At 39.3% G+C, this 12,412-nt stretch overlaps 1 protein-coding gene across 4 annotated transcripts in view; it reads left to right on the forward strand.

Annotated features, from left to right (window-relative positions):
* Positions 1 to 12,412, forward strand: part of TPK1 (thiamin pyrophosphokinase 1) — a 305,416-nt gene that overhangs the window by 240,942 nt on the left and 52,062 nt on the right. For all 4 annotated transcript variants that reach the window (XM_079300660.1, XM_079300661.1, XM_079300659.1 and 1 more), the window contains one exon: positions 1,067 to 1,178. In XM_079300660.1, coding sequence (XP_079156786.1) covers positions 1,067 to 1,178 — 112 coding nt within the window. The remainder of the gene's footprint in view (positions 1 to 1,066; positions 1,179 to 12,412) is intronic.

Below are 12,412 nucleotides of genomic sequence, written 5' to 3' on the forward strand. Positions count from 1 at the left end.
CTGATCATAGGATGTTCACACAGGATCTGTAAGTGCTAATTAAGAGATTTATCACAAATACATCATCATTAATAGCTGTTGCATCCCATGAACATTTTAATTACTAGATAAATTGATCTTCAATATGAGAAAGTTTTAATTTCCAGGTTTTTTCATAACTTAGTGTAAGCAGGTTACTCTAAATATTTAGGTTAATTTCTCTAGCACCTAGTTAAGTTTCTTCATGTCTTCCTCCTTCTGGGAAGAGTACATGCCTGGAGAAGTGTTGCTGTATGAAGAGTTATGGAGTGATGAGAGAAAACAGCAGCAAGACACTTCTTGCTTGGTGTAAGAAAGAGCAAGAAAGAGTAATTTGTTTAAGGAAGCCATGGCTTTAAATAAGGTACTTCGTGAAAAACAAAATACAGACAGTTCATTGGACAGAGAAAGAGACACCTCTTCTCCCTGGCTTTCACATGGATCCAGCAGGTTGTTATCTCTGTTATGATTCTTTCTATTGTGTATACAGTAGAGAAAAAGTCTCTAGCCTGGGAAAAATCCTGGCTGGAGCTGAGAAAGTTTCACAGCCTGAGAAAAAGACTCAGAACCTGAGAAAAAGGCTTGGCTGAAATGTGCCTTGGCCTTCAGCAGTGTCCACAGAGAAGTACATCAAATTTTACAGATGTTGTCAAAATAATTGAGGCACTTCAGTGGTTCTTTGACTAGCACTGTTTAGGAAGTGAAACACATGTTTAGATGAGGAATGAATGAGTGAATGGGTCAGGATGCCCTCACATCACAGGAATAAAGAGCCTAGCTTTGACAGAAGTGCATATTCAAATAATGAGCAAAGCTACATTCTTAGGAAAGCCTAGAAACAAAAAGCCATAAGGTCTGGAACATAAGCACACACCTCTTTTCCCTCTTTAAACATGAGTGGCCTGCCTTCCTGCTGCAGCCAGCTTTTCCTGAGCCCCTGGGGACATTCTAGGCTGTCTCCGAGACCCTGCTCTTTTGTTTGCCAGGCCAGGGCAGACGCCGTGCGGGCGCGTGGCGAGTGCTGACTCCAGACACGTTTGTCTTGCAGGGCAGGCACAAGCTGCGTGTGGACACGGGGCTGGAGGGCTCCTGGTGCGGCCTCATCCCCGTGGGGAACCCCTGCGAGAGCGTGACCACGACAGGCCTCAAGTGGAACCTCAGTAAGTGAGATCCCCTGCAGTGGGCTGGGTGTGCTCCTGGCCCTGCATTTAGAGCAGCTGCACCACTGATGAGGGGCCTTACGAGTCTGAAGGGGAAGCATGGCGTTCAGTCCATGCCAGGACATTTTTATCCTAGAAATTAAGGGTTTTGTACAGAAAAAGTGCAAGAGAAATATGTTTAAACTTGAGATATCGCAGGCAGAAACACATTTTGCATTTGGGAGTCATTGTGCTCTTCAAACAGAACATTTGTGGAGGTCATGATACATTACCATCTTGATGCATTGCCCTCCAGGGAGAAGAAGACACAAGTGTCTAAACTCCTGCTTATAAGCCATAAAGTTACAACAGACAAATAATACCGTGATACAGATTATTAAAGCTGCCTCACCTCACCTGAACTGCTTCATGTTTATTGTCTGTTTCCCAACCCTGAATAAATAGATCCTTTTTCTTACTTTAAAGTGATAAAGAGTCCATTTGATCTGGGGACATTTATCTGTAGAGAAAGAAGGTTTTATGACCCCCAAAAAATCAAAACAACCTTCATCTTCCTGCCTCTTCTTCCCACACTGAGTCATTTGGGATGTATTTACACAGGAAAATAATGGGACATTTTCAGTGAAGATTCATTAAAACTTAAGTGGGAGCAAAGCAGTGATTGAGAGGCTCTAGTCTCAGTCTGATTGACATGCCCAGGCTTTAGAGCCATTCCATGCAGAAGGGGCATGCTGTTCTCATAGTTTGCAGTGCAGTGCCTTCACAGGCTAAGAATTAATGTGGGCGACCCACTGTGCCAGCCAGCAAAACATCTGCTGGTTCCACTGAGAGATTGAGCATGTGCAATTAAGGTGGTGATAGGCATGAGTAGTTCATTAATGATAAAAGATATAAATATGGCATTAGTTTTGGATTGTGGGAGAATTGCCCAGGTGAAGAGCTGTCTGGTTAGCAATGTTTCGGTTCTTTTAAACTGGATTGGAAGAGCTGAACGTATTGCATAAGAGACGTTCCCTTAATTTGAAAGAGTCAGATATTTTCATTTGTATGTATAAATAGAGTTGACATATAAGATACTGAATTTTCATCTGCTCATCTCCAGCAACTTCTGTAACCCATTGCACTGAGGTACTAATTTCTCAGAAAATGTTCTGTCCTTCAGAATGAGGTGCAAGAAGCTCAAACCTGTGTCCTGTTAACGACAGAAGTGTCTCTGAATCCTATGTTGTATTTAAAACGGCTGCTGTGTGGATCAAAATGTGGTAGATGTCATGAGGCTGCAGGACTTTCTTCTGATTTTTATTAGTTGAAGAAGCCATTTTTCAGATACAGCAGAATTTTTTTTATACCATATATTTCATCAGTTTTACAAGGTGCTCATTAGAAAATTGATAATTTTAAAGATGGTCTGTCTGCTGTGTTTCTTTGTTATTACTAAATTACAATTGTCTGATGTGCTAAAGCTAAAGAGAAATGGATTGCAAGTGAGCTGTGCCAGATGGATGCAGGAGGGAGATGAAATGGCAGCAAATATTTTTTCTCTCTAGGGTTGGGTTAAGATATCAGTTTTTCAAACGTTGGTCATAACTAGAAGATTTTTAATATGCTTAATTTCATCTTTTTTTCTTTTCTGGGGGACAGATGTCTGGGGGACATCTTTTTCTGCTTGTTTGATCTTAACACCATCGTCTCTGCTTCTCCCCACCATTTTTGCTGTTATTTTCCAGGAGGAAAGAGAGCAGACCTTTACAGTGATTTCCTTAGTGATGTACATATTGCACTCCATTACAGGCTGTTTTCAGTCTCAATACTCATGTTTCTCCCAGGTTGTAGTTCTTTCATTTATTTCTCCATATTAATCACAGATATATCTGTAAAACCAAAAAATGATCTGGTCTTGCTTGAAGAGGCTCAGTCTATCTGAGACATCAGAGTCATGACAAGTTGAAACTGCTCTCTTGCCCAAGTGACTAAAGCTAACCTTTTCACTCATCCAAATGAAGAATAACCTTTGAATAAGGTTATTGTTTAGACACTGATTAAAAAATTCAAGTGCAGTTGCATTCCACAAAAGGGAATCCAATATCTCCAATACAGCATGAGGTTAGTTTTTATTTGATTGGATTTTTTCCCCTAATACATAGGACTTACATTATGAAGTTTGATACTGACTTCTACTGTGTTAATGCATTTTTACGCTGTCTGTAGTTTTGTACTTACTTCAGAAAATATTAATCCTTTTGTAAATTGGAATGGAGAAGCAAAAAATCAACTGAGAAGAAATAGAACAATAAGAATAGATACTGAAGTGTGATATGGATGTCAGCCATGCTGATGGCTGGCAATGGCTGAGCTTTACCTATTCATTCATTAACAGCAGTCTGAGCACAGAGTTTTCTAAACCTCAGTGTAAATATATTGTAAACCTCAGTGAATAATTTTTTTCTGGTTATCAATTCATTTTTATGTGTAAATCATAAAATAAATGGATTTTTTAAGCTGAACATGACATGAAAGGCCTATTCCTTCAGTTTGTTATGGAATTAATTGGATGTGACCTAACAAGCTGGGTTTTAAAAAGTAATTTTTGAGCCCTCAGAATATTTAGATATCTGGGCAGTAAACTAATTTCAGAATTTTAGTTCAAACAGTGATTCATTAGGTGGTAGGAGAGCCCTCATTTTTACAAACAGTAATTTACAGCAAATCAAAATTCAAATAACACTGCAGTACAAGAAAGAGCTGGCTTTGCATCAAGGTTTTTGATGTTCAACACCAATTTCTGCGTGAGCATGTCTAGATTACTCTGCCAATTAAAATTTGTAAAACCTTCAAGAGGTAGTCAAACATTATCTGTATCCAGTGTACAGGTGCTGTAATGATACTTCATGGGCTCTGAATAGAACAAGATAAGGATAAATACCTAGTTAAGAAACTATATAGAGGTTAAGAGTAAGGTACCAAAGGTCTCATTTCGATAGCTGAATTAGATAAACCTGGAATCAGTAAGCTATTATACTAGCAGAATACTTTTTAATATTACTATTCACTGTTTTGTATGTCTGTTTGAGAATGTGGCAGATATGCATGCTTTTATGCATGCTTATCTTCATTATTTGCTAGCACTTGTCACAAACAGAATTTTCATTTATTTTAGTTCTCGTCTTGTGGGTGAGATAACTTGGAGAAGAAAGTGGAAAATTGATTAGAGAAAATATTTTTATCCATACCTGCTGTTGTGTAGCACATACTCAGAACACATTATAAACATATTCTTTCCATTCCCAAAGGGATACAGATCTTTTCTCTATTAAAATCTGATTTGCAGCACAGGAATCAGATAATGCTTTATCTGATTTGACTCACATGGCTGCTTGCTGATAACAGCTCTCATGTCTAATAAATAAATAACAAAAAAATCCAATAATGCCAGAATTACCCAGCATTCTTCATTAGGTCCTCAGTGGTGCTTTCATGGAAGGTAAATATAAGAATGAAGGTAGAAATCAGCTGCACTGCTCATCAAAGAAGAGGTTCAAAGGTAATGGTAGGCTTTTTTAGGAAATGGTTCCTTTTCTGTGAAATTACTTTAGAAAATAATCTCGCCAAGTAATTTTTTCTTCCCTATGGACTTTGATAAGATGTATGTCATGCCTTTACTGAAAATGCCAGCATATATGTGTGTGAATATATATATCTATATCTGTCTCTCTCTATCTATATATATACACATGTATATATAAACTCTGTGTGTATGGGACTGTGCTTTCAAGATAATTTTCATGCCAATTTGCCTTCTTTGGGCAGGAAGCTAAATTGCTGTAAAATGCTGCCATTCGAATGAGTGCCACTGTCATTTCACTTCAAAAGGCAATAGCAATAACAACAGGAGCAAGACCTTTCTCTAACTGTAGCAACAGAGCATCCTCTGACTACTAATGTCACAGGTAGATCAACAGGATCCCAAGTCTTTTTGAGGCTGTTAACATCATTAGTAAAATTGAAATGTTTGCACTATTTTACTTCACTGGGTTTTTATTGATGTTGCATTGTGAATTGAACAAAATGTTTGCAAAAGTAGTTGTGGTTTGTGTTTTAGGAGAATTCGTAGTCTAAAAGATGAAAGAAAATCAGTACCTTCTTAAAAAAACAGAAAGAAAAAAAGAGGGTCAGGGACAGTTCTGGGACATGCTGTAAATTAAAATGGACAGGTATCTGTGCTAGTGAGGCTGTTTGTATAAGCACTCTCTAACCTTGCATAACTGAAACAGTTTATATCACACATTTTTCTACCCCAGTTCTGACTGAGGCAAACTAAGTGGCACTTCTGGGAATATCTTTGTTTTCAGTGGCAAAGTAAGTAGCTTCACACTGGATTCCTATTCTCCTCTGCTTTCCTCTCTTTCCCTCCCTTCTCTTGCTCTTTACTGGCAGAAGATACATTATCAGCGATGTATTTTTTCACTTATCCATTGCAGCTCTAAGACTCTGGGTGGGGGTGGGGTGGACATAAATAGTGTTGCTGATCCCAAAGCGTTGGGTGGCTGTGACCTTTGGCAAGCTGTTTGCCTGCAGGAGTGCTGCTGTCGGCCTTCCAGGGTCACATCATTTATTACAAGGCATGGCCTGCTGAAATACTTTTCCAATGAAACAGATGTTCTGGTGGTGGCAGCCTGGCATCCCACTGGCTTACTGCAAGTCAGCAAAAATAACGAGGGCCTTGCTAAGCATAGCATAAAATGATTTTGAACCACAAAGACCGTTTGGTGTACATTAAATGACTGATGAACACAGAGCTCAGTTGTGCTGGGCCTCTAAACCTGTATTTGCTTTTGCTGAACAGCAGCTAGAAGACTCAGTAACACTTTGTGAAAAGGCTCGAAATGGGGATTTGAGGTCATACATTCAGTTCATTTCCACATATTTCAATCAATATTTGGAATTAGGGGGAGAGAGATTCAGATCCAGCTCCTCTTTCGTGAGGTAGCAAGATGTCTGGCATTCAGTTTGGAAAGACTGCTTTAAGGTGATAAACAGATAGGCTTTTCCAGATCACACAGCTGGGGCAACATTACTACTGTGGGACTCCACTTACAGAAAGATTCATGTGAGTACCTTAGTTCTGAGCTAGTTCAAACCACTTCCAGTGGTAAGCCATCTTTAATGGGATATAGAGAATGTATATATGATCCTTCCATGCAGCAGTAATAGGCAATAATTGCCAGAAAGGAATAGAATAAAAAAATCTCAGAGAGACTCCAGCTCAGCTGAACTCAGAGTAGGTGACTCTCCAAAACCAGAGTAATATCATCCTGAGGTAAACTGAAGACATTTAGAATCATAATAGAATGTCCTGAGTTGGAATGGACCCATCAGGATCATCAAGTCCAACTCCTGGCCCTGCACAGGACAACCCAAAGAATCACACTATGTGCCTGAGAGTGTTGTCCAAGTAATTTTTGAACTGCATGACCCTGGAAAAAGTCTCTCTTCCTCTTTCTTGTAGGCTTCTACTGGAAGGCTGTAATTAGGTCCCTCTGGGTGACATCATTCAGCAGTGGCAACTGCTTCACTCAGCTTGGTGTCCTCTGTAAATTTGCTGAGGATGCACTTAGTCCCTTCATCTACATCATTAATGAGGACATTAGTAGCAAAGGTTCCAATACAGATCCCTGAGTGACGCATCTTGTCAGTAATGTCCATTGAGACTCTGAGTCATTGACCACCACCCTCTGAATGTGACTGTCCAACCAATTCCTTACCCACCTACCAGTCTACCCATCAGATCTATTCCTCTCCAGTTTGGAGAGAAGGATGTTGTGGAGAACTATGTCCAAGGTTTTTTACAGAAGTCCAGATAAATTCCATCTGTAGCCTTGACCACTTCCCTGGAGAATCTTCTCCGCTGATGTTGTCACCCCATCATAGAAGACCACTGTGGTGTTTAGGCAGGAGTTGCCCTTGGTGGAGCCATTCTGGCTGTATCAAATCACCTCCCTGTCCTCCATGTGCCTCAGCATGGCTTCAAGGAGGATCTGTTCCAGGCACAGAGGTGAGACTAACAGGTCAGTAGTTCCCAGGGTCCTACTTTCTACATTTTTAAAGAGAGGTATCATGTTTCCCCATTTTTCAGTCACCTGGGATTTCACCTGATTGGCAAGACTTTACAAATATCATGGGAAGTGGCTTGGTAACTACATCAGCCAATTCCCTCAGGACTCTGGGATGTATCCCCTCAGGTCTCATAGAGTTATGTACATTCAGGATCCTTAGATGGTCATGAACCTGGTCTTTACGTACAGTGAGAGTGCTTTGCTCCCCCAGTCCCCATCCTACTGTCCTTCCACTCAAGAGGTGTGGGAAGAGAGGTTGATGCTGAGGCAAAAGAGGTGTTGAGTACCTCAGCCTTCTCCTCATCCATTCTTATCAATTTTCCACCACTGTTTATTGGGGGTGGGTGCACCTTCTGTGACCTTTCTTTTCTGGTTAACATAACTGTGGAAGCCCTTTCTGTTATTCCTTGCATCCCTTGCCAGGTTCAGCTTCACCTTGGCCTTCCTCAGCTGTATTTCATCTCTGTTCTCTTCCCAGGTTTCCTGTCCACATTTCTACTGCCTGTGCATTTGCTTCTTTCCCTTTAATTTGACCAGCAGTTCCTTACTCAGCCATGCCCATCTCTTGTTTTCCCTGCCTGATTTCTTGCTCCAGGAGATTGCCAGTTCTTGTGCCCTTTGAAGGCTTCCTTAAGTATCTGCCAGCTCTGCTCTGCTCCCCTGTCTCTGAGGGCAGTTTTGCAGGTGATCCCACCATCTCTCTCTCTCTCTGAGGGGCTGAGATTTTGCTTTCCTAAACTTTAGGGCCCTAACTTCACTCCTTATCTGACCTGTACACCTCAGAACTACAAACTCCACCTGTGTGTGATCACTGCGCCCCTGTTGTCTTCAGTCTCCATGCTCCCAATTAACTCACTTCACCTCCCCCAGCCAGAACACTTATAGATGTGCAAGTGCAATTTTGTGGCACATTGCAACTATGGAAACTAATTTCATTATTAATATAGAGGGGAGAGGGTTGTCAAGAGAGCAAAATGCTGTTATTTCCCTTGCATCCCCTATGTTCCTTTGGCCTCTGCTTCTGCTGATGGAAATCTAACCCAGAGGCATGTAGGTGCTCTGCTTCAGCCCAGCACTGGTGCAGATAATTCTCATCACTCTAGTGACTGTTGATTGGTGAGAGTACAAAAAGTCATATGAAAATCAAAAGCAACCTGCTGCTACTGAAGGATGTGTGTTGTAAAGCCCAAACACTTTTCTAAGCAAGAGGGAGATCTGCAAAGAGCCAGAAAGCTACCATTTACATTGGTGGGGGTCCAGATTTGCTCCATGGATTTCAGCACTGACTCTGAATTTTCATTGGCAAGTGTGGGGGCTGAATTTGTCCAAGAAAGAGACCTCATAGTTTATACTGATGACATTTAACCCTGAAGGCATTCTCATCAGTCAGCCTGTCCACATGGATACTGGGAAATCATCTTTTTTAGGCAGCAGCAGAGTCCAAGCTGGAACATAACAGTGTACTTCAATGAAAGTCAGTGAAAAATTGGCCAGAGTACAAACACCCCTTTGTCATATCCCTTGCAAATATACTTTAATTGTTTTCATCCTTAAATGCCCAGAACCAGCCATAATAAATGTAAATGTCACGCTGCCTGGAGATTTCCAAAAACAAGAAAGCTCTCTGAGGCATGTGGTGAATTATTGCCAGAACCACAAAAGGGCAAGGACCAGTAGGAGGACAAATCAATCACATCTGGCTAGAGTATTCCAGAATTTAAAAATGAAATGTGTTTGTCTGTGATGACTCAGTTAATGAATGTGTTCTATTTAGATTTTTGGGGGATTGTTCAAGTAGGTAAGTGTTGCCACTAAGCATTGACTCCTTCTTTGCAATTTGTTTGTAGACCTTTTAGTTCTGTTTATGTTTTTAGTACATACTAGTGTATGTGATTGATCTCTTCTTCCCAAAAATATGACACTGAAGGAAATTATTTTCTCTGCAGTCATCTATTCCTGTACCCTATTTCAAACAGTCCTGGCTATCTTCTCTACAGTGTCTCAATTCTTCATTCACTGTTCCCTTTGTAACATTTTGCATGTTGTATCTGAGGGGGCACTACTGGTTATAAATGTTTGTGCAAAAGGTGTTTTTTTCCTCCTGTTATATCAAGTTCCATAGAGAATGCAAGTATGGTGGGTCATCACACAAAAGTTATCACTGACTTTTGTTCTGTGTTGTAAAAACTTTCATTTTGGCTGTAAGTTGTTTATGGCATCCTGATGTGTAATTAACAGACCATTAACAACTAACTGTAGTGAGTGTGCTCTGGAACTATTAATTTTAGACAAGCATACTGATTACACATCACTAAGCAAAGCTGTTGTTTTCAGGTGAGTTGGGAAATACATATTTTTGATAGATGATTCTATGTCTTGCCATAGAAGCAGCTGTGACTTCTTTGGGGTAGTAAATTCTAATGGCAGGGGTCAGTCAAGCCAAGTCAAGGGGAAGAAAAAAGAGAAAGTGGCAGAATGGCAATGTGAGATTGCATTCAGGATTAACAACACATTTTGGAGAAAAGGCAGATAACATCAAAATAGGCAAATATATAAATACAGAGATTGAGAAAATGAGAATGGAGGGCTGTTAAGTAGACTGTTTGCATCTTCCTTTTTGAAGCACTGGAGCACTGAACACCAAAGTTTCTGTTTTGTTATTTCTCTGCTGTTTGTAATCACTCTCATTTTCCACTGCTGCCCAGGCATTATAACCTACTTCTACTGTTTACCAGTAAATTGGTAAGCTTAAGTGATGCAGGCCTGTCCCTAGGATCTGCCTAGGAATTGATCCAACAGCTAATGATGGTATTAGACATTTGATTTGAAAACAACTTGCACTCCTATGAATATAAATTCAAGACATAAATTAAGGAAAGCCAGTAACAGAGAAATAAAATTAATTAGTGTTTGGATGTTATAGTACTTATAGATTTGAGACACAAGCATCACTCAGTGTCCCAGGTGTATTCTCTGAGAATAAATCTGCAGTCACAGTTGACAGTGCAGATAACCTCAGCCTTCCCCACAGCAGGAACAGAGACACCTAGGAGGAATAAGGTAAAGCATTGCTTATTTTCTTGTGGTTGAGGCAGTTGATATCTGGAGTACTCACTCTCTGCAGGTATTTTATCTACTTGCAAGTTAGTGATTCATTTCTCTTGGCACTCAGGCTGGGTTTTCAGCATCCTAACATTCCTGAGAGCTCTGCCTTGGTTCTGTAAGACACAGGATACTCCAAAATGAAAGCTGTAGTATCATCTTTAAGATACTACAAAAGGTGTTAATATGCCTGTGTCATTGCTCTTGTACAGTTTTACATGTGCCAATGGTATTATCAATTCTATCATAATGAGCAACACAAACCCTTGAGGAATTAAGCATGCATGCATTCGGTGCAGTTTATACAGTAAACAAGGCATAAGAGCACCATGATTAATTAGGGCTCAGAAGGTGTCAGTTAAGAGAATACTATTTGCCAAAATGAATCTGGCTTGCTTAGTTAATGGGACTGTGTAATTAGAGGATGGAAGCTAAAGAACCTGTGTTAAAATTGCACGGGCAAACATTAATTCTGGGATCTCTCTGCTCTCAAATCCATGACTTTGCAGCCTTAGCATTTCTTAAGGGTTGTCTTACATGTGTATTAGTTCCAGGTAAAAGTGAGTTCATATGCAATTGACAGGTGAGGAGTATTTAGCATGTCCCATTGTATCAATAGAAATTTAGATCAGCATGTGACAGCAGAGTTTCCTGTTATTTGCATTTTGAAGCCTTTCCTTGTATTGAATATGAAAAGAAAAAAATATTTTGAAAATTGCAAATATTTTTAGGATGTTTCAAGTGGTAACACATGTCATACACAAAACAGTAAATCCAAGTAAATGGAGGTGGAATGAATGTCAAGAGATTCTACAATCCATATAGCTTTCCTATGGTATCACTCCTGAAAAACCTGAAAAAAGGCTCCTCTTTTCTGAGTTTTCAGTTCAACTTCAGGGATTCCTTTATAACAGCATCCAAAGAAACTCTTGTCCAATTAATTTTCTTTCTGTATTCTGCAGATACAGTATGTGATAAATATACTCTCATGCTGTTAAGTATTATAACACAGCATTTATAATCTAATTGCCAATAAGAAATCTCAGAATTGTACGTTTAGGTTTCCCAAGCACAGGGCATAACTGTAATTTACCCAGGCACCAGCAATACCACTGTATCACTGCTGATTGGCAGGCCACTTAATGATGCTGTTTATAAGGCAATTTTCTAATCAGCTGCATGAGCACTCATCAGGAGATTGCTTTTTGATTTTAAGTAGAATTGGAGAGATAGCATTTGTTTTGCTTGTAAAAACAAACTGGGGGGGGGAGAAGCAAATTACCAAGGGAAATAACACAAATATAGAAAGCTTTGATTTTCATTAATCTGGATTATGCATTCAAAATTCAATATAGAATTAAAAACTGTGGATGAATGAATCAGCATTTATCAGGCTATTTCTTTTGTGCATTTTGAAACTGGATGATGATAGCTCAAATATTAACATTCTTGTTTTTAACAGGTGTTGCATTTCAATCATTGTTTACTAATAATTATGTGGTATAGTAGATAGTCTGTTGGGTCTAGTCAATTGAAATTGAGCAACAGTTAGTTTTCTATTTATTTCTTTTCCACTCAAAAAATAATTAATTATTCCATGCTTTCTTCCTATCTATTTAATTATTTTTTCCATAATAAAATAGCTTTAATTTTAAAAATGTGGTCTAAATCATGTGTAAGCTGGGTCAAGTGTGTCTGGAGTGGAAGCAATTCATTATATGATTTAAGAGGTTTTAACAGGATGAGCCTTCATTTGACCTGCAGAATTTATGAATAGTTTTGACCAGCACAAATAAAACATGTTTTCCAAATTTATCCCTAAGTAATCACTGTAAAACCCTTGTAAACACACATTGTAAACACAGTTCTGTAGGCTGTATATCCACTATATGTTGAAGAATTCATGTTTTATGAAACTATTAGAGCTTAATACCAAGCTTGTGGAATTAATGGGAGAATTGTACACTGACTTTAATATTAATATTTTAATCTGTAGATGCCTGTGTCCTTTCCTTACTA

Source organism: Erithacus rubecula, assembly GCF_903797595.1.
Source record: "Erithacus rubecula genome assembly, chromosome: 3".
In the NCBI taxonomy this organism is placed as follows: Eukaryota; Metazoa; Chordata; class Aves; order Passeriformes; family Muscicapidae; genus Erithacus; species Erithacus rubecula.